At 45.1% G+C, this 23,436-nt stretch overlaps 1 protein-coding gene across 6 annotated transcripts in view; it reads right to left on the reverse strand.

The window, feature by feature from the left end:
* The window catches only part of DGCR2 (DiGeorge syndrome critical region gene 2), a 99,473-nt gene that overhangs the window by 31,241 nt on the left and 44,796 nt on the right, over positions 1 to 23,436 (reverse strand). For 3 of the 6 annotated variants that reach the window (XM_058692955.1, XM_058692951.1, XM_058692953.1), the window contains 3 exons: positions 6,933 to 7,060; positions 4,272 to 4,489; positions 2,253 to 2,329 (listed from right to left, as the gene is read on the reverse strand). In XM_058692955.1, coding sequence (XP_058548938.1) covers positions 2,253 to 2,329; positions 4,272 to 4,489; positions 6,933 to 7,060 — 423 coding nt within the window. The remainder of the gene's footprint in view (positions 1 to 2,252; positions 2,330 to 4,271; positions 4,490 to 6,932; positions 7,061 to 23,436) is intronic. The other 3 variants (XM_058692952.1, XM_058692956.1, XM_058692954.1) reach the window with 1 other exon arrangement.

Below are 23,436 nucleotides of genomic sequence, written 5' to 3' on the forward strand. Positions count from 1 at the left end.
TGAATCACCATTCCTGAAATCAGTATTTCACTATATGTTAAGTAACTTAGATGTAAATTAAAAAAACAAGAAACTCATGTGCTACATTTGGATTTATGTGTTTTTGTTTTGTTTTGTTTTGTTTTTTAATTTCTTTGAACCCAAAACAAATGATGTTGAGTGGTGTCAAGTATCTTAGGCCAGCTATCTTGTAGTAGAGGAAGCTTTTTTAGCCACATATTCATTTTGTGGCTACTACTTAAATCCAGAACAGACCTTCCAGGTCCACTTGCAGCAGGTACATGCAGCCAATACCATGCTGCACCCGCGCAAAACTGCTGGACATCAGGGCCACAGCACCGTCCGTGTGGGCGCCTCACTCTTGCCTCGGGTCCCTCTCACATTGAGCCGCTGCCACCAGCGTTGACACACATTTTTTCTAAATTTCAGGTTTGCTCTTCGAATGCCACAGTGGAGCCATTGAGACAAGCATAGCCATGAGAGCCTACCTGGGGCCTCTCATTCTTGTGCCAGGGATGAGATGAGGGTCCCATGGCCCCCAGTTCAGAACATGCTGTCATGCTATGCAGACTCATATCTCCACTTTTTAATCACTAGTGTCAAGAAGACAGTGGTGTCCAGGAGTGTCTATACTGTCCTGAAGGAAAGTGCCCTCTGCTGGGGCCAGGGCAATGGGCCTTCGCCTAGGATTCGCTCCCAATGGCTCTGATTAGGGCAATGAGGAGCTACTAGATTTATCCACTGCAAGGCACATGGAGACTCTTGGGCCTGGAAATCTAAGAGCTATTTACTTGTCTCCACTCTGGTGGGAGATCTAAACTCACAAACTCTGGGAATGCAAATGTGGGACATGCTTACAGTAGGCTATTTTGGAGGACACAAGAATGGGGTGACTTCCCTAGTAGGAGCAAAGGTTGGTAGGTGAGGCCCCTCTGCTGGGGCTTCTGCATTCACCATTTCTGCTCCTTGCCCCTTACCAGCTGCTAGGCTCAGCACCTCTGCCCCATGGGACCCTGCCTCTCTCTGGGCAAGCCAGGTGTCTGGGGCTTTTGAACACCAATACTGTCTGTGCCTTCACCAATCATTCTATGTAGAGACACAGCCGGTCACCTGCCACACAGCCACTCAGGTTGGGAACCAGGTGGGCTCTGAGTTCAATGCCCCTTCAGACTCCACAGTGAGGTGGACAGAGTGAGATGTGTGGGGTCCCTTGGGACCACCATTCCTCACTTGTTCTTCTCAGAGACACTGAAGACATCCATGGTGGGACTGGGATGTGTTTGGGGAAAAAGAACAAGACCCAAGTTCAAACCAGAGGCCCAAAGAACAGTCCAAAAGCGAGGCCTGACAAGGGACAGGGTAGGGGAACATAGCTCAGGGAGCAAGTGAAGAGGCCACAGCCAGGGCCTGGGAGAAACTTGCCAGTGCCAGTGCAATGGGGCAGGAGAAGAAGGGACAGGCAGGGGGCAGGACTCAGATGCCCATAGCAGATATGCTTTCCTTTATGTTACACTGGTGTTTTCAAGCAGCTCAGCATAAAATCCTTAAAGCAACACACACACACACGCACACACGCACACATGCACACACACACACAAATCTGTTTTTAAAAATTTTTAATGTTTATTCAATTTTGAGAGAGTGAGACAGGGTGTGAGCAGGGGAGGGGCAGAGAGAGAGGGAGGCACAGAATCCGAAGCAGGCTCCAGGCTCTGAGCTGTCAGCACAGAGCCCAACATGGGGCTCGAGCTCACAAACCGAGATCATGACCTGAGCTGAAGTCGGATGCTTAACCAACTGAGCCACCCAGGCACCCCTCACACACAATCTATTTTAATTCCATCTCCCTGATAGCTTTCCTTCCAGTTTGGATTCTACTTCTGGATGTCTCTATCCTAGAGGTTTATCCCTCCCTCTCTGGCCCACGTCAGCTATACACTCTGTACGTTCATTTTTATATCCAAACTACATTCCTTAACTTAAAGAGAAAATGGAGAAAATGGAAAATCTGGAGAAGGCTCCAGCCCCCACACGGGGCCTGAAAGAAGGGCCTTGGGGTACCTGCCCAACATCACAATGCTCCCTGCAATCCAGGGCCCTCCCCTCTCCATGAGCCCTGCACCAGGCACTCATACAGGCCAGGCACTGCTGGGGAGAGGATGGGGAGCCCCCAGCAATACCCCCTAGTTGGGATGATGCCTCCACCCCAATTTCAAACCCAGCAACTCTTCTGAAAGACCAGGAAGACTTACCCTTGAACGCTACCTCCCAGCGGCCTTCTAAGGAGCGGTTCCGGCTGGTGATGACATACTGGTAGCCAACCCACAACCTGCAAGAGGGCAGAAAGGCAGGAGATCTCACCACAGCAGGGAAACAGTCATGGATTGTGTGTGAGTGTGGGCATCTTGCAGTTATATTGACCTTTAAAATACCAAGCTTCTGGGGTGTCCGGGTGGCTCAGTGGTTAAGCATCTGACATTGGCTCAGGTCATGATCTCACGGTTTGTGAGTTCCAGCCCTGCATCAGGCTCTCTGCTGTCATTGCAGAGCCTGCTTCAGATCCTTTGTCCCCCTCTCTCTGCCCCTCCCCAACTCGTTTTCATTCTCTCTCTCTCTCAAAATAAGTAAACTTAAAAAAAACCCGAGCTTCTAAAGCATTAATGATTTTTTAAAATTTTGAAGCTTAATTTTAATAAAATGCATTAAATTCTAAATAAATTCACAGGTCAGAAAAAGCTGTATCTTGGGTAACTCCTGCCAAGACTAATCTTATTGGCTGATCGAGTAAAGTTCTTACATTCTGAGCAAGACCAATCTTATTCTTGGTGTATATACAGCCTCATGAATACAATTCTGTGAATAACCTAAAACCACAGAACGTTCGGTACATTCTAAAGGGGTGAATTTTACAGTATGTGAATTACATCTCAATAAAACACAAGCCCACGTGAGTCTACACTGCAGTGTTGGGTAAAACCACGCTCGTGGTCTCCCGCTTGGTCTCTGCTCAGAGCCAGCTCCCCACAGACCTGCAGCCCGCTCCTGAGCATGCACATCACAGCACTGAGAAGGCCGTGCACATGGACCTGGATGACTGCCACAACCACCCACCGAGTGTGTGCCTCTCACCCCAGCCTTCCAGCCACATTCCTGGGGATGCCTATCAGCAAGCCCAATTCCACCGTGGGAGCCCTGGCTTGATACCACTCTTGTCCCTTCAGCCTACTGCCATGCACACACCTGCCCTGGGGAGATGGGGAGTTCTCTACCCAGTGGGCTGAGCCTTCTCACTTCTCCATGGACTCACAATCACCCTGTGATCTAGAAGTTATTTTTTCTCACTGTGTAGTTGTAGAATCATGGCAAATCATGGCAAGGTCTCATGATTTGTCACAGTGTGTAATGGTGGAGGCCAAACCCAGGCAGGGTCTTGAAATGAAGGCTCACTCTCCACCTGCCATGGTCATCATGCTCCTACGGCAGTGTGGCATCCCTGGGAGGGAGCACTGGCTGTCTGGCGACCCCTACAATCCATTCCCTGACCCCCAGCAGCATGGAAGGGGCAGTATGACACCAACTCCAGAGGAAGAACACCACAGTCTTTGGCACACACTTGCCCTCCAGCAAAACCCTTAAACTCTGGGCCTGGGAAATGCTGGCAGTTGGCTACAATTTCCACACTTTCTGCAGTGTCACAGAGCCTTGGGTACAAGAGCCAGGCTCTGGAGCTAGATAGCCTGGGCTGGAACCCGGACACACCCCAACTAATGTGTACCCGCAGTCAGGTGTGCACCCACCCTGGGCCTGTCTTCTCACCTACTGGCCTCCTATGGTTTCTGGGAAGACTGAACAAGTACACCCATGGAAGCACTGAGCATAGGGCCTGGCAGAACCCACTTTCTCGGATCCTTTCAAGATCCCTACCCACTTGCATGCCCCTCAGGCCAGGCCCATGAAGTCCATCAAACAGCTCCTCCTGACACCGCCGCAACTGAACCCATGGATGGGAGCCAACGAACGGGGTTGGCCCGAGGTGACATAATGTGGTAGCCCATCCCTGCACCTCTGACAGCTCCCAACATCACCCTGATGCCTGCTCTAAACCCCGGATCTCTATGTGTTTCCAGTGGGTGGAAACTCTTCCCCAAAGTGCCGGCTGCCAGCAAAGCTGAGGAGTGGAATGGGCGGCCAGAAACCATGTCCTTGGTGGGTATCCGGCTTGCTGGGTGGAGGCTTGACCTCAGGCCCTGGGTCCCCACCTCAGGACTCACTTGTGCTGGTCCTGCCAAGCGAAGCTCCGCTCTGGCTGGTCCCATTCCTGGGCCAGGACAAAGCGCAGCTCCTGGTCAGTGGAGAAGGTGGCGAGGGAGCCATTCACGCGCTGGCAGGTCTGCGCGGCATCCCAGTAGTTCTCTCCACTCAGGTAGACCCGGTAGCAGCTGGCCGTGCCTTCATAGTGGTGCCATCCTGTCGGGCACTTCCCTAGGAAACATGAAGGGCGGGAGGGGAGTTGTCCCCTAAATTAGGATCCTCCTCTGAAATGCAAATAGACATGCTGCATCTGAGCAAAGGTCAGAAATCATCCCAGAAAAAAAACAGAGAAACTGAGGCTCAAGAGGTAACCTCTGCCTGTAAGACCACATATGCTGTGAAATGTAAGTTTCTCTAAGACCCAGATGCAGCCTGATGCACAAGTACATTCAGGGACTCATCTCATTTCTGTAAGGCCTTTGATTTACTTGGCAGTAAAGACTGGCTGCTGAATGCATTTTGGTAAAGTGGATTTCATTCTCAGATGAAGTCTGGTTGACAAGACGGCAGATCTCTCCAGGCCAGCTCACTGCAAGGCCTGGCAGGAATCAGCAGAAAAGCTCCTGGCCCACACCACCCTCACTGACCCAACACACAGCTCTGGCCACTCCACCAGCAAGCACACTGCTTCCTGAGCCCACTCCTCAGCTCTCCTTTTCTCTTCACGTGGGTACCGGCCAGCACTCCCCTAAAATACAAGTTCACGGGATCAGAGCTAGAAATGCCACTGAAATAATGGGACCTATATAGAACTTATAGAAGGCTCTATAACCTTCAAATGCTGGAGTACCCACCTCCTAAGTGTACACCGATGAAGAATAATACTTTTTAACAAAGCCAGTTGTTGGGGCACCTGGATGCCTCAGCTGGTTAAGCGTTCAACTCTTGATTTTGGCTCAGGTCATGGTCTGTGGTTTGTGAGTTCGAGCCCCATGTCAGGCTCTGTACTGATACTGCAGAGCCTGCTTGGGACTCTCTCTGCCCCTCCCTGTCTCTCTCTTTAAGTAAATAAACAAACAAACAAAAACAACAATGAAGCCAGTTGTTAACAAAATGCAACTTTTTGACGCATCTACATCCTGTGGAACTAGTAAAACTTGTGAAAGATAGATGTTCATGTTTTTATTACTTAAGAGCGTGTATGTGTGTGTAACTTATTAACAAAGGTACAGAGATTACAACAGAGGAAATGGCAGTGCTGGCCTGTAGCCAAGGAGGCATGCCACAGCATTGCTGCGATGCAGAGAGGGGGACAGCGCCACCTGCCCACTGGGGAGGGTCTGCTCACATACTGAGAAGCATGCAGGAGGACTCTTCACTGTAGACCAGGAGCCAACCCTGAGAGTTATCCCTGCTTGGAAGGTAAACAGTGCGCACAGCATATGTCTGCTGTGTGACATGGGCTTGAGGGGCAGGAAGATCACCAGCAGTTCCTAAGCCCCAACATGTGATGTGTTCCACCTGTCACACTCCCTCCAAGTGGGCTAGAGGTGGAAACACTGAGGCGTGCACAGATCAAGCACCTCGGCTGGTGAGCAGTAGGGCAGGCTTCCACTGTAGCTTCTTACCCACCGCCACCTTGGGATGGATCCAGGAAAAAACCCCTGGGGACAAAAGTCGGTGGCTGGGAGCAATGGATGGAGGGAACATTACTTTTTACTGGCTCATCTTTTTTTAATCATTTGAAATTTGTGGAATTATTATCTCGATAGAAGTATTCCTGTTCAAAAGAAAACAGGTAAGCAATGAAAAGGGCGAGCATGAGAGAGAGTCAGGGTTCCACAGGGCTGAATCCTGGCACTGCTCCCGTTGGCTGTGTGATCTTGGATGGGATGACCTCTCAGAGCCTCGTTTTCGTCACTTGCCAAGCTTTGCCCAACGTCCCTTCAACCACGAGAACCTTGCAGTTCACAGCTATTAAGGACCAAGGCCGGGCACACTATCAGGGCTTATGGGATGGCTGGCCCCTGCCCCTAGCCCATTCAGTCTCTGTCAGACAGAACCAAGGCACCACACGGGGGCTGGGCTCTGAGATGCTCCCCAGCGCTGAGCGTCTGTGGGATGAGTATTAACATGGCCAACTGCAGTGGACACATCACATGTCAGTTCCTCCTGTCCTGGTGTGTCGTACCTACACATATCATCATGCCTATTTAGAAGGGGGGTTTCGGTGTGGTTTTTCTTTCATCCTTCTTTAATCTTGTAATGCTCCTTTAAAATCTTAACGTTACAGGAAGTTCATTAAATAACTAGTCTCTTCCAAAATGGTTTAACAACAGAGGTAGGGTCTTCCCACCCCATCAGCTGGACCTCATCTCTCGGAGCCTGTTTCTCCCATCTACCAAAGGGCAGGCATAGTCCAACCCCAAAAAGCAGCTGGCTTGTGGAAACAAGCAGCCTGGTTCCAGAGCCTGGGTTTGCGTCATGGCTTCACCACTCAGGGGCTGGGTCACCATATAGCCTCACTCATCAAAGGAGGCTGATGCCCGCTGATCGCCCTGAAGGGCCATTTTAGGAGGCACACCCCTCATCCAGGCAAGTGGCCCTAGGACAGCCAGGGGCTGCAAGGGGCCATGCTGGACAGTAAGGCTTAGGTCCCAGACAGGGCAGGTCTGCAACTTACTGCTGAAGCGCACGGGCTGCGCCACATTCACCGCATGGAAATGCTTGGGGTCGTTGCCTCGGGCCCGGCCTGGCCGCGGATCCACAGCCTCCTTCCCATGGTAAGGACGCGACTCTCCAGTCACTTCTGAAAGCAAGAAGAGAAATGGGCTGTACACACTGCTCATGCAGCAGTGGGGCACACAGTCTCAAGTGGCTCTCTGTGGCCAGTGCCAAGATAAAGCCCAGTGTAGCCCGCCTACTCAGGGCTGGGAAAACCAGGTTGGAGGTGGGAGGTACCACGTATTGCAGTTATTCACTTGTTTTTTAAAAATCCGAAACCTTGCTGCTCAGGCCCAGTGGGTCACATGCACTTCTTACTGAAACTATTCTTTTTGTTATTACTAATATGAAATGAAATCTCTCCTTCATTGCATTTTCTAACAGGCAACTGTTAGCACAGCACAGGGTTAGTCATTCCTCCTGAAAATCCCTCAGCAGCTCCAGTTCATGGCGGGCAGGCGGGGAGGAGAGGTCTCTCCAGAGCCCAGGCTTCCCCTTCCACCCCAATGGCCTGGGAGCCTCTCCTCAGTATGAAGAGGGAAACACTGTGTGACACCCTCCTTTGCATTACTTGCACTGGGCCTGAGCAGCAAGGTTTCATAGATTTTATAGGTGTCTGTGCACCTGCCTGCTGGTGCCTCTCACGGCCTCAAGGCCAGGGCCTTCTGATATTCCTGCCTGGCTCCTGGCCACCTGGCACAGGCCCTCATGTGCAGCTGGAAGTATGAACAGGAAGCTGAGGATGAGGAATAATTCTAGTTTTATGGACCACGGTCTACTAGCAATTCACATATCGGTGCTTCCACAGTCTCTCTGGGGAGGGGGGGGGGTCTCCCATCCAGAGAGTACCACTCTCCCCTCTCTTCAAGGTGAGGGGTGATGCAGAGACATGAAGCTATGTACCCGAGGCACAGAACGGGAGAGTCAGAGGCAACATCTCACCTGGGCCACATTCCTCCCCACTCTGCCCGCATGGGGGCATCTTGGTGCACAGTGAGGACACCTGGTGCAAGGTCAGGACAAACAGTGTCGAACTTGGGTCTGCATGGTTGCATGCAGAAGGAGGCCTGCTCTGCTTCCAGACGGCCTGAGGCAGAGGATGTGGGGGACCTGGGCATGGCGTGCAGGTGGCCTTCTGCAAACCCACCTTCCCTGACTCCATGGTGCCCCACTTGACTGAAGCTCCTCCAGCTACCTGGTTTTGCTCATGTCACAGACCCTGATGTTATTTTCATAAATAAACTGTATTTTTTCTCATTATAAAATAACATGTGAAATACTTAAGAAATGCGAAGTTTGAAAAGCCAAAATATATAACCTGTTACTATGCTAAGGTCTGCTGCCCTTCCAGTCTTTTCTTTTTACATAAATCCCTAAAAATATTGGGATCACATCACTCCATCTTATGATTTGCCTTGTAAGCTTAAGACTATAAATAGCTTTCCATATTCCTAAAAGTGCTTAAGAACATCACCTTTAATGGCTGCACAGTATTTTGTGAATGGATTTAATTATAATCCCCTAATGGTTCGAAGTTCAGGTTGTTTGCATTTTTTCATTACCCTACAAAAGGTTCCACAGAACAACCTGTTTACAAGTCTCTGTGTGTGTGCTCCTCCTTATTTCCTTCTGAGACCCTGGGTAAGTCACGAGCCCTAGCAGCTCTGGTTCCTTCCCCACTAAATATTCAATACAAGTATTTCCCTTCCCAGGCATGTGATGGGGATCAGGAGCCATCAGATTACAAATCTCTCTCAACAAATGTGCTACAATGTCTGAGATAAGTTCAACACAAGGCAAGGCCGTAAAGCAGAAACACAGTCAAGGCCCCTGGCGCAACCTCACTGCCAACACAATGACCTCATTGCTGCCATCCATGTGCTGCAGCTGCTCTCTTCAGGGCGACATTGGCTCTCCAGGACTGGAGTGGCCCATCCACATCCTAAGCACTGTCACTCCCAGCAGGAGACTGGCAGCTCTGACAGAGGGCAGTGCTACAACAGGCATCCCCTGACTCCCCGGGAGGCAGGCACAAGAGTGGGGAGAACCACACTGGGCTTCTGGGAGATGGTGGACTGGAGATAAAGACAGAGGGAAACAGAAGGGCTTCCCAGCAGAGGGCACAGCCTGGGCAAAGGCCAAAGGCGGACACGTCTAGGACAAGCTTGAGGACAAGTGTGGGTGTGGTGAGTACATGTTTCCCTACACCTGAAATGCACGTCTCCCTCTGTCTGCCCCGACAAGCAAGACCTGCGATTCCACTTTGTGTCTTGGCCTCTGCCCCAGACCAAGCACAGCAGCACCCAGTATAGGACAGACCAAAATGCTCACAGAAAGACACATGAATCTGGGGCACAGGGTGGGGAGAGAAAGAAAGGGTAAGAGTGCGCTGCTGGGGCCTGGATGCTGGCTGAAAGCAGAGGGGGTATGGGGTAACAGGCAAAACGCTTAGGGAAGTCCCCAGAAAGCCAAGTGGTGATGGGGGGAGCCACTTTGCACTGAACAGGCTTCTCCTGCTTGCTCAAGTGGCAATTCTGAGCCCTTCTCTTTTCTATTATTTCTCTTCACAGTCAATCACCCACAGCCATGCCCTCATCACTCACTTGTTCAGTGCCACTATGGGAACCCACCAGCGCAGACAAGGGACTTCCCAGTGTCCTGGGGGCCAAGAGAAGCAAGAAATGGGTGCAGCTGGGGAGGAGACAGAGCTCACTGGAGTAACATCCTCATAGACTCCCTTACGATGACCTCTAACAATACAGATTTCCTTCTGCAAACCACAGACAGCGTTTCTTCTTAGGACCGGTTGGCAGGTGTGAGCTGATGTATGTGCAGTCAGCCCCAAGAACTGCTTTCAGATGCAAACAACACAAAGCAACTTTCCCTCTCCCTTCCTCTCCTCTTCAATCTCCTAGGGCACTCTCCTAGGCATGGGGAATCCAGGAGTGAGCAAAACAGTGGATGATCCTGTCCCCATTTACAGAGAGGTCACACACTCTGCCCGCCTTCTCTTCCATCCAGCAATTGGCCGTGGGTATACTTACGTCCTGTGATTGGAAATGGAAGAGTCTGAGTGTGTACCCCAGCCCCCAGTCCCCACACCAGCCTGCGATCTTGAAAAGGGTACTCTCTGCACCACAAGCTGCCATCTGTGTTCTGCTCTCTTCAGGTGTCCTCGCTAAGACTTCAGAACAGCTCTGGCCACCAAAGACAGAATGGGAGTGCATGGAAGGAGACGTGAAGCAAGGAGAAGCCAACATGGTTGACCCGGTACTAAAAAAGCTGAGGGAAAGGGAAATGTCTTACAGATGGGAAAGTATACTCAGAAGTGTTATGAGACTTGCTTCACAGCAGAAGTAAAAAACAGAGGGGAAATGTGAGCCCTCTTCTTCCTCCATGTCCACAGGACCTGAGCTTCCTCCCACCTCACAACCTAGCCACCGGCCACTAGAGGCCTGTCTCTGCCCATCTTCCCAAGGAGCACAGTCCTGTGTGCCCTGCGGGGCTCAGGGAAGCCCCCTCTTGCTCCCCTGGGCATGCTAAGTTTCCTGCTTTCCCAGCAAAAGCCTCAAAGGGAGAGCTCAGGGGGCCACAGGAGAGCCGCGAGTCCAACAGGGAAACTGAGTCAGGGCAAGCAGTGGCAATGCTTGCTTCCCAACGTTCGTTATTTGTAAATAGAGGACAAAATATGAGTGATTCTGTGTTTCTAGGAACACATAACTTGTTCAAATGTGGCATTAGGGTCCAGACGAGCTTGTAACCTCTCCAAATAAAGGGTTAGACAGACCAGAGCTTCTTTAGTGTCCAGGTGGACATTCCAAGGCATGTCATTTTCCTTCTTTATACCAAAACATGGTAAAAAAAAAAAAAAAAAAAAAAATCAGATATAGGTAAGTCAAGTAACACTTGCTTACCAAAAGAGGATTTCTAACATCAGAGAGCCTGAAAATATAACATTTTGAATGGTATTTCCATTATGTCATATACTCTTTACATTCTTTGCCTTCCCAGCCAGGGTCACAGAGCTTATTAATAATCTTCCTGAGGTAAAGGTTTACCAGTGGGCAAGCCCCAGGACCACCATCTTTGTCTCCATTCTATCAAGGTTTTGAGACCTATGCTTTTGAAATACCAAACAAGGGGTGCCTGGATGGCTCAGCTAGTTATGCCTCCAACATTGGCTCAGGAGATGATTTTGTGATTTGTGGGTTTGAGCCCCACATCGGGCTCTGTGCTGACAGCTCAGAGCCTGGAGCCTGTGATTCTGTGTCTCCCTCTTTCTCTGCCCCTCCCCCACTTGTACTCTGTCTCTCTCAAAAATAAACAAACATTAAACATTTTTTTTTAAATTTCTGAATACCAAATGAGGACTTATGTTTTCTCATTTTATACCCATGTGGACAATATATAACTCAACACAGAGAATAACTGCAAAATACAGCCCTGTCAGTTCCAAGTTCAAAATCTGCCTCCCCCATTTTCAAGGGTCCACAAATGTCTCAGGCACAACTTCACAGAAAGATATGCCTTACCTTCCATTAAGGATGGTGACAGAAGCTGAAGCCATCAGACAGTCCTATGACAACACTCAAGATGTGGCCGTGGGTCTCAACTGCCAGGACAGAGATGGCAGAAGCAGAATGACCTGGTAGGAATCCTCACCTCAGGTCTTAATTCTTATGTCTATCACAAGATATGCCTCCCCTCCTCCCAGTCCCCTGCTCCTAATCCCATTTCCTAAAGACATCTCCTTTACTTGTTTCTTCTGATATTTATGTCCATATTTTTAATAATAGGTATACCCAGCTATTTCCAGTTTTATCAATTTTGAATGTTGGCCATTGACTTAATATTAGGACAGGTACAGGTTTAGCTCATATACACTCTTACCCACCTCCCCAACAGAGTAAAATTTAATTGCATAATTAAAGTTAGTGGAATAATGGAAGTATTCTTCACCTGTGAGCCAAAAAGCATACAAGGTATTTCATTTCTCTATAACTTCCTTTTTGTCTTGGAGTTAATATTTGCATTTATTTTAATTTTATTTTAGTTTAGTTCAGTTTGAGAGAGAGTGTGAGTGCATGTGCAAGCAGGGAGGGTCAGAAGGAGAGGAAGAGAGGAAATCTTAAGCAGGCTCCATGCCCAGTGCGGAGCCAGACTTGGGACTCAATCTCACAACTGTGAAATCATGACCTGCGCCAAAGTCAAGAGTAGACATTTAACTTACTGAACCACCCAGGTGCCCTATCTGCATTAATTTTCGAATTTGCTTAGGTTTTGGCATATCTGTTGCTATTCTTTCCAGTTGCTATAGCAAATAACAAAGGCTAGCAATAAAAAATTTAAACACTTAAAACATCACATCAGAATCTCCTGGTTCCACTGTTCCCTGGGAAGCCCCTCCTCTACTCCCTACTGTCTATCACTAGTCTGAATGGGCTGCTCTATGGGCTGGGGCATGGTTGTGATCCTAGGGGTCCATATGCTGTTCTCCTGTACTGGACCCTCTTTCCTGACCCCCTGGTCACCTTTTTTTCTACTTTACCCTCTCCTTTTACAAGACATATCTTCTTAAGAAAGGGCAGGGCAACTTTTCTGAATCTTTCCATATCTGAAAATGTCTTTATTCCATTCTCATGCATGATCGGTTCCTCTGGATGTAAAACTCCCAGGTTCATAACATTTTTGAAGCTTCTAGAGATATCCAACTACATGAACATATTCATTCCCCTCTAGTCTCCCCTGAAACTCATTAAAACAACAGTAATGGAATTTTTAAAAAGGCATAGTCACAAGGACAAACAGAAAAGAAGATGGTAAAGTTGTAAAAACTGGAAAAGAGAAGTAATAATTAGCTGAAGAAGGTGACCATACATTGTAATTTGCCTGGGGATGATCTCAATTTGTGCCTGTTGTCCAAGGATCCTATCCAGTTTATTGGCATTTGCCAGTCTCAAAACTTTTTTTTGTTGTTGTTGTTTTGGTTTTTTTAGAAGCAAATCACTCAACTTATTTGAGCCCAGAAAGCTAACTTCTAGGCCAACAGGTGGGCAAGTAGAAAAGTAAGGCATCTATAATATCACATGTCAACTATACTTCAATTAAATTTTTTTTTAAAAAAGAACAAAAAGTAAGGAATTTGGCAATACTTAGCAAAACTACATACACACTGACCCTCTGACCCAACAGTCCTATATTTAAGACTTAATGTGAAGATATACTTCCAACAATTTGAAAGGGGGGGGGAGACATATGTACAAGGTTATTTATTGTGGCATCACATTTATTTAGTCATAGACTAACAAGAACAACCTGGCGACGACGATGTAGGAGGTTAAAGTATGGTACGTCTCTAAGATGGAGTGCAGTACAACTGTAAAGAAGAATGAAAAAGATCTTTATGAATTAATATAGTGACTTTATGGGTATTTTGTTAAATTAAAAAAGAGGGGCGCCTGGGTGGTTCAGTTGATTAAGTGTCCAACTTCAGTTCAGGTCTCGATCTCACAGTTTGTGAGCTCAAACCCCCGCATCAAGCGGTCTCCTGTCAGCGAGGAGCCAGCTTTGGATCTTCTGTTGCCCACTCTCTCTGCCCCTGCCCCTCTCTAAAATAAATTAACATTAAAAAATATTTAATCAGCCAGAGAAAGACAAAAATCTTATGACTTCATTCATATGAGGAATTTAAGATACAAAACAAATGAATATAAGGGAAGGGAAGCAAAAATAATATAAAAACAGGGAGGGGGACAAAACATAAAAGACTCTTAAATATAGAGAACAAACACAGGGTTGCTGGAGGGGATGTGGGAGGGGGGATGGTCTAAATGGGTAAGGGGCATTAAGGAATCTACTCCTGAAATCACTGTTGCACTAACTAACTTGGATGTAAATTAAACAATACATAAATATGAAGGACTGAAAAATAAATAAAATTTAAAAAATAGAAAATATTATAAAACAAAAAAACATACCATTGAGAGTATACACAGTAAGATATTTTATGAAAGAAAGGCAAAGAAAAATAAGAGGAAATAAAGTATACATATATTTGCTTATTTTTGTAAAACAAAACAAAAGCAAACTCAAGAAAGATAAGCTAGAAACGAATGGAATTACTTACCTATAGGATGTGAGTGGGAACAACAGGGCAAAGGGAAAAGGAAAGAGAATTTTTTTTAACGTATGTATGTATATATGTATGTATGTATTTTTATAGGCTTTATGCCGAACATGGAGCTTGAACTCATAACCCCAAGATCGAGAGTCACATGCTCTACCAACTGAGCCAGCCAGGTGCCCCTGTTGAGAACTTTCAAATATATGTTTATATATAGTTATGGCTTATGAATCTTGTTTATGTTTTACATATTCTAAAAATAAATCAGTTACACAACCTTGTGAATATACTAAAAAACATGAAATTGTATACTTTAAAGAGGTGAATTTTATGGGACATGAATTATCTCAATACAAAAAAATAAAATACAAATTAAATCAACAAGATGAGGAGGCAAAGTTCTACAACTGAATATAAACAGGATGAAATATTAACATCATCACCCAGAGAAAAAAAAAGAATGAATACTAGTGACTTTGACTTGAGAACTGACTATACCCCATCAGTGGGAAACACACTAATAACATAAAGAACTATAAAGAAATCCTGGAATTTACTTAGTAGGTGTGTTCTTGGTAGTGGTATAGGAGTAGTAATTCCAAAACTACAAATATTTTAGGACTGGCCAAATGGATAGTGTTGGGAACCAAGGTTCTTACCATGGGAGAAAGGAAATAAAAAGCATGAAATGGGAGGAGGAAAGGAAGAACTTTAGTATAGACTAGAATTGGAAGTGTCAGTAAATATGAGCTTATTGTTTAACAAAAGGTTCCCTAGCTTCATCCACTGAAAGAAGTGCCTAGAAGCTATAATGCCCAGATAACGATGAGCACAGCTAACACTCAGATCTTGGTTTCTAAACACCATTCTTCACTGAAAGGAACAGGGCTTTTTAGAGAAATGCTTGAGTCCAGGTCTGGGACAGGAAAGCTACAAGATGAACCTGGAACATTTTATAGTGCCAGGAAACAGGAAAGATCTTTATAAAATAATTTATTAAGTGGAGTACGTATAGTAGAATTACAAAATCACCTGATTCAGGTAAGAACCATCGATATAAGCTAAAACAACTGAGTGTATGATGGTTGGACAACACTTAGAATACCACTCTGCAGATTACTCATTACTTATTCATAGATTACTTTTCATTACAAAAGGGGGGAAAAACATTTACTGTAGTGAAATTTGGCAAACGTTAGCTTAATCAAGTGATCAAACTTAACATCACCAATAATAGGACAAACTGACCTCATGTGCCCTGATGGGTCACTTTACAACTTGCTTAAAAAAAAAGTCTCACCTGAATCTAATAATGAGAAAACAGACAAGTCCATACTGATGGACATTCTATAAAACAACTGGTTTGGACTCTTCAAATAAGTCAATGCCATGTTGAGATCAATAATAATATTTTATTTATTTATTTATTTATTTATTTATTTATTTTTTCAATATATGAAGTTTACTGTCAAATTGGTTTCCATACAACACCCCGTGCTCATCCCAAAAGGTGAATAATATTTTTTTTTTAAAGGCTAGGGACACTTCATGATTAACAGATAAAGATGGCAAGAAAAGACGATATGTAACCTTTGAATAAATCCTGCATTTAAAAGAAAAAAAAAACTGTAAAAGGTATTTGGGGGACAACTGAAAAACTTCAATATGAACTGTATATAAGATAATAGTATTGTAAAGTTTCTTGCATGTGAAAAGTGTATTGTGTTATGGGATCGTTCTCATTCTCAGAAGACAGATACATTTTAGGGGTAAAATGTCATGATGTCACTAATACACTCTCAAAAGAGTTCAGAAAAAAACGTGTAGAGAAAACAACTGTAGCAAATGGCTATGGGTTGGTGAATGCAGGTAAAGGCAATATGAGCATTCACTGTATTACTCATGCACCTTTTCTATAGACCTGAAATTTCTCATATTAAAAGTCAGAGAAAGAAGGCAGCTGACACACCCAGATCTCATCACCGATACTTGGTGTGCTCAGGTAACCCTGTCCCTCCCTCACCCCAGCAGCAGATGGGTGATTTATGGATGAAAAAGTCAAACAGGTGGTCTCTTGGTAAAGTCAGAGTTCTGTACTTAGAGATGAGAGGACAGACTCCTAGCCCCTCTTCCTTCACTAAGCTCCCAGAACCCCAGCCTCCAGGCAGATTTGAACATTTCGCTATGGAAAAATCTAGCCAGCCCAAGATAGAGGTCCCAAAGGGGAGGAGACCCCCAATGAAACAGTCCAGCCAGTCCACTGTCCAGATGGGCCCAAGAACACAGAACTTTCAGTCTCTCTGCCACACACAATAGATAGGCAAGGACCACCAGCCCGAGGAGAGCCCTCAAATTAAAGTCAGACACCAAAGTGTAGAGGAAACAACACAGAAGAAATTCATATGGAATGGTTAAACAAAAATGTGCCATTAACGTACTCAAAATGAGAAAATATATCGTATCCATAAAACAAGAATGGGATGCTATTAATTTTGTTTTTTGAAATGTTTATTTTTGAGAGAGTGAGCTAGCTAGTGGGACAGAAGGTCCGAAGCAGGCTCCATGCTGACAGGAGACAGCCTGATGCAGGTCTCGAACTCACGAACTATGAGATAATGACCTGAGCCAAAGTCAGACGCTTAATCGACTGAGCCACCCAAGGGCCCCTGGGATGCTATTAAAAAGGAACATATCTACAACATTAACCCCCCAACCAAAGAAAAAGCTCTTCTAGAAATGCAAACATGATGACAAAAATGAAAACCTGTTAAAAGATGTGGTGCAAGTAGAAGCTTCCTAAGTAAAACAAAAAGACACAGACACAGAAAATTGGAGACTGAAAAAACTGAAGATAAGTCCGTGAGCTCCAATTTCCAGTAACAGTTCTAGAAAGAGTAGACAAATGGAAGAGAAAAAAACTAGTGTTTTCTTTCCCTAAAGAGACAGGAGTTTCTAAAATGAAAACACCTCAGTGGCCAGCACAATGTACCAAAAGATACTCAAAATTTCCAAGAAAAAAAAAAAACAGGCTTGGTTCAAAGAACCAGAATTATGGCCATCAGCAACGTTGAAAGCTTGTAAAAATGGAAGAAGATCTTCCAAATTGTAAGGGAAACTTACTTGTTTAAGTAGGCTCCACACCCAGTGTGGAGCCCAATGTGGTGCTCGAACTCACGACCCTGTCTGAGATCAATACCTAAGCTGAGATCAAGAGTCGGAGGCTTAACTGACTGAGTCACCCAGGGGCCCTCGGAAAGTTATTTTTAGCTAGTAATTCTAAATCCAGGGAAATCTACCATGTATGAGGGTAAAATAAAGGCATTTCCAGACAGGCAAGCAAGGAATCAAAAACTTTTTGTCTTCTGTGTTCCTTTTCTGTAGAAGTTTTTAAAGGCACTACATTACTTAAATGAGGGAATAAACCAAAACAGGAAACCAAAAAACAGGATCTAACATAAGACACAGGCAGACAGACATGAGGGAGAAATCTACGGATTCTCCCATGCTGATGGTGAAGAGAAGACCCAAGAGAACAGCTGGGAAAGTGGGCAGCAGGCCCTGCCAGCACTAAGCCAGACAGGTGAAGACAGGGGGCTCCAGGAGAGAAGGTTCCAAAATCACTCCAGCAAAATAATGTGATAGATCTACAACTCCAGGGAAATTAGGACAGAGATTTGTTCTGCTAAGGACTTTTTTTTTTTAATGTAAATGTACAGCTACTTTGGTAAACAATTTGGCCATTTCTTAAAAAGTTAAACATAAATTTAAAATATGACCCAGAAATCCCACCTGTATCTGTGTATTTGTCCAAAGGAAATGAAAGCATATGTCCCCTCAAAAACTTACACACTGATGTTCACAGCACCTTTATTCACAAAGTGATAATAACTCCAAAGCCCATCAAATAGTGAATGGATGAACAAAATGTAGCATTACCCACAGAATGGAAAATTTGGTGAGGAAAAGGAACTACTGACACAGGCTGCAAATGGATGAACCTCAAAAACATAATGCCAAATGGAAGAAGCTAGAACACAAATGGTATGATTCACCTTATAGGACATGTCCAGAAAAGCAAGTCTATAAGACAGAAAATACATCATTAGTTGCCTGGGACTGGGGGAGGGAACAAAGAGTAACTATAGACGGACATGGAGATCTTTTGGGGGCAATGGAAATGTTCTAAAATTCACTGTGGTAATAGTTACAGAACTCTGTAAATTTTACAAAAAAAAATGGTTAACTTGTACGCTTTTATTTTTTATTTATTTTGAGAGAGAGACAAAGAAAGAAAGAAAAGAGCACGCGAGCGCACAGGCATACATGCACACAGCCAGGGGAGGGGCAGAAAGGAGAGATAATCCCAAGCAGGCTCCACACCATCAGCGTGGAGCCAGACGCTGGGCTCTAACTCATAAACTGTGAGATCATGACCTGAGCCAAGATCAAGAGTCAGACGCCTAACCGACTGAGACACCCAGGCGCCTTGACTTGAATGCTTTTAGAAGTGATGAATTTTGGGGTGTTTGGGCAGTGCAGTCGGTTAAGCAGCTGACTCTTGATTTCGGCTCAGGTCATGATCTCGCAGTTTGTGAGTTTGAGCCCCACGTCGGGCTCTGTGCTTATGGCGCAGAGCCTGTTTGGGATTCTCTCTCCCCCTCTCTCTGCCACTTTCTTTCTCTCTCTCTTGCTCTCCCTATCAAAATAAATAAACTTAAACAAAAAAAAGACTTTAAAAGGGATGAATTTTATGGTACATAGATTTTATCAGTAAAGATGTTAAAAAAAATTGAAAAAGACATATAAAACATTTTTTAAGTATATAAGTTTTTAAATTTATTTAAAAAAATTAATGTTTATTTTTGAGAGAGAGAGAGAGAGAGAGAGAGAGAGAGAGAGAGAGAGAGAGAGAGAGGGAGAGAGAGAGTCGGGTAAGGGCAGGCTCTGTGTTGACAGCAGAGAGCCCAACGTGGGCACAAACACAAAATGTGAGATCATGACCTGAGCTTAAGTCAGATGCTTAGCCGACTGAGTGACCCATGTGCCCCCAATACAGTTTTTTTTTTAAAGGCAAAACAAGAGGCACCTGGGTGGCTCAGTCTGTTAAGCGTCCGACTCTTCATTTAGGCTTAAGTCATGGTCTCACTGTCATGAGATCAAGCCCTGCATTGGGCTCTGTGCTGGGCGTGAAGCCTGCTTGGGATTCTCTCTCTCCCTCTCCCTCTCTCCCTCTCCCCCTCTCCCTCCCTCTCTCTCTCCCTCTCTCTCTCTCTCTCTGTTTCTCCCCTGTTCACATGTACTCGCTCTCAAAAAAAAAAAAAAAAGTTAAAAAGAAAACTACATGGATGGACTTTGAAAACATTATACCAAGTGAAAGAAGCCAGACACAAAATACCTTACATTGTATGACTCCATTTCTGTAAAATGTGCAGAAGAGTCAAATCCATACAGACAGAAAGTAAGTGGTTTCCAGGGACTAATAAGGCTTGAGAGGAATTGGAGAGTGCCTGCTGATGGGTACAGGGTTTTATTTTGGGGTGACAAAAATGTTCTACAATTGGAGTGATGGTTGCATGACTCTGTAAATATTCTAAAAACTACCGGAAACCATATTTAACGGGCCACTTCTATCTATGGTAAGTGAATTACATCTCAAGTTATCAAAACAAACAAAAAGATGATGAGGACAATGTTCAACTCTGGGGTAAAAACAAAATGTTTCACCAGCAAAAAGGAAATGAAATTATCCTTGATGCCCAGCCAAAAACAGGACCGACAGGGAGCAAGAACTCTGGGAGTGAGGAGACGAAGGGGGAAGAGTCAGCCACCTTGTTCAGGGAAGATCAACAGGGAATGCCTAAAACCATGGAATTTTTGGAGACACAGATAAACGCCAAGTGAAATCAACATCTCAAGTAATCTCAAATATTTGCTTCTGAGAAGTAGGAAACAGGGCAGGGGAGTATCAGGGTTGCCATTTCTTTTTTATTGAAAAAAAATTCTTTATAACATTTATTTATTTTTGAAAGACAGAGAGAGACAGAGCATGAGCGGGGAAAGGGCAGAGAGAGGAAGCAGGCTCCAGGCTCTGAGCTGTCAGCACAGAGCCTAACCCGGGTCTTGAATTCCTGAACTGTGAGATCATGACCTAAGCCGAAGTTGGATGCTTCCACTAGGCGCCCCTAGGGTTGCTATTAAATAAATAAGTCTTATAGAACTATTTGAATAATCAGATTGTGTGTACAAATAACATCAATCAAGCAACAACTAAAATTTTGATTTAGACCATTAAAATAAGCTCCTCTTTGGATCCAGGTGGCCTTGCCCCACTGTTTCCTCACACAAGTACTGCTGCTAAGCATCTCATGTTATTCTGATTCCTGATCTTTTCACCGGGACCCGTGCTCGCTCTCCTTGGACGCTATGTTCACTGTATTCCTAACACACTGCAATTACACAAGGTATCTTGTCTAAGTCTTTTAAAAACTGTTGTGCCCTAACTCCAAAGCTGTATGACGTCTTTACTATTCCCTCTGCTCCTGTATTTTTTCTGTTTTCCTTAAAAAAAAAAACTCTTAGGGGCACCTGGGTGGCTCAGTTGGTTAAGCATCTGACTTTGGCACAGGTCATTATCTCATGGTTCGTGGGTTCGAGCCCTGCATCCAGCTCTGTGCTGACAGCTTGGAGCTCAGAGTCTGGAGCCTGGAGCCTGTTTCAGATTTTGTGTCTCCCTCTCTCTCTGCCTCTCCCCCACTGGTACTCTATCTCTCTCTCTCAAAAAATTTTTTTAAAGAACTCTTAGTAATCAGAAGTGCGTGGGTGGCCAAGTCAGTTAGGCATCCGACTTCAGCTCAGGTCATGGTCTCACGGCTTGTGGGTTCAAGCCCCTCATCAGGCTCTGTGCTGACAGCCTGAAGCTCAGAGTCTGGAGCCTGGAGCCTGTTTCAGATTTTGTGTCTCCCTCTCTCTTTGTCCCTCCCTGACTCACACTCTGTCTCTCTCTGCCTCAAGAACATTAAACATTTTTTTAATAAGCGGCGCCTGGGGTGGCTCAGTCAGTTAAGCGTCCAACTCCAGCTCAGGTCATGATCTCGAAGTCCGTGAGTTCCATCCCGCATCGAACTCTGTGCCGACACTGGAGCCTGCTTCTGATTCTATGTCCCCACTCTCTGCCCCTCCCCCACTCGTGCTCTGTCTCGCTCACTCTTAAAAATGAATGTCAAAAAAAATTAGTTTTTTAAATAAAAAAAATAAAAGTACTCTTACTAATCAGATTTTCTGGACTCATTTTTTAATAGGTTAAGAGCTCATTCTTGCTCAATTGTTCCTTTTCACAGCATTCTGTTCATGTTTAGAAAATAGATCATCTGTGTATGTGTATATACATACATATTTTTCATTGTGTCAAAACACATAAAATTTTAACTATTTGGAGGGGGGTGCCAGGGTGGCTTAGTCAAGCATCCGTCTCTTGATTTTAGCTCAGGTCATGATCTCATGGTTTGTAAGCCCCATGTCAGGCTCTGCACTGACAATGCAGAGCTTGCTTGGAATTCTCTTTCCCCTACCCCACTCATGCTCTTTCTCAAAATAAATAAAATATGGGCACCTGGGTGGCTCAGTCAGTTAAGCACCTGACTCCTGGTTTCAGCTCAGGTCATCATCTCATGGTTTACGAGTTTGAGCCCCCACATTAGGCTCTGTCTGTGCTGACAGCGCGGAGCCGGCTTGACATTCTCTCTCTGCCCCTCTCCCGCTCACTCTGTCTCTCTCTCAAAAATAAACTTTAAAAATAATTAAACTTAATTTTTTTTTTTTAATTTTTAACCATTTTTAAGGACACAGGTCATAGACCCTGCTTTCAATTGGGTATAGATGCAGAAGAGGAGTTACTGGATCCTGCGGTAGTTCTATTTGTAAGTTTTTGAGGAACCACAATACTGTTTTCCACAGGGACTTTACCATTTCACATTCCCACCAATTGTATACAAGTGTTCCAATTTCTCCATGTACCCACCACCATCTCCACATCCCCACCTCATCCCCGCCACATCCTCACCAGCACTTGTTTTGAAAGCAGCTATCCTGATGGGTGTGAGGTGGTGTCTCACTGTGGTTTTGATTTGCACTTTCCTAATGATTAATGATGTTCAACATGTTTTCACGCACTCTTTGGCTATTTGTATGTCTTCTCTCGAGAAATACCAAGGCCCTGTGCCCATTTTTATTATATATATATATATTTTAACATTTTTTATTTATTTTTGGGACAGAGAGAGACAGAGCATGAACGGGGGAGGGGCAGAGAGAGAGGGAGACACAGAATCGGAAACAGGCTCCAGGCTCCGAGCCATCAGCCCAGAGCCTGACGCGGGGCTCGAACTCACGGACCGCGAGATCGTGACCTGGCTGAAGTCGGACGCTTAACCGACTGCGCCACCCAGGCGCCCCGCCTGTGCCCATTTTTAAACCAGATATTTTATTGCTGAGTTGGAGATTTTTTTATATATATTCTCAATAATAGCCCTTCATCAGATACGAGTTGCAAATATTTTCTCCTAACCCATAGGCTGCCTTTTCACTCTGTTGAATGTTTCCTTTAATGCAGTTTTAAATTTTGATGTAGCCTAACTTATCTATATTTTTCCTTTGCTGCCCATGTTTTAGATGCCACATGTAAAAGGTCATTGCCAAATCCAATGTCATGAAGCTTTTCTCCTGTTTTCTTCTATTAGTTTTATAGTTTCAGCTCTTATACTTATGTCTTTGTCCCAGGCTGGATTAATTTTTGTATGGTGTTAAGTGAAGGTTCTTTTTTTTTTTTATTTTTTTTTATTTTTTATTTTTTTTATTATTTATTTTTGGGACAGAGAGAGACAGAGCATGAACGGGGGAGGGGCAGAGAGAGAGGGAGACACAGAATCGGAAACAGGCTCCAGGCTCCGAGCCATCAGCCCAGAGCCTGACGCGGGGCCCGAACTCACGGACCGTGAGATCGTGACCTGGCTGAAGTCGGACGCTCAACCGACTGCGCCACCCAGGCGCCCCAAGTGAAGGTTCTTTTGCATGTGGTTGTCAGGTTTTTCCAGTACCATTTATTGAAAATAATCTTCCCCTCATCCACTGAACAATGCCCTTGTGGAAAGTAATTTCACCATTTCTGGGCTCTCTATTCTATTCCATTGGCCTATATATCTGTCATTATGCCAGTACCACACTGTCTTGATTACTGTAGCTTTGTAGCAAGTTTTAAAATCAGAAGTATGAGATTTATAACTTTGTTCTTTTCCAAGAATGTTTTGTCTATTTGGGGTCCTTTCAGGTTTTATACGAATTTT

Source organism: Neofelis nebulosa, chromosome 11, assembly GCF_028018385.1.
Source record: "Neofelis nebulosa isolate mNeoNeb1 chromosome 11, mNeoNeb1.pri, whole genome shotgun sequence".
NCBI classification, from domain to species: Eukaryota; Metazoa; Chordata; class Mammalia; order Carnivora; family Felidae; genus Neofelis; species Neofelis nebulosa.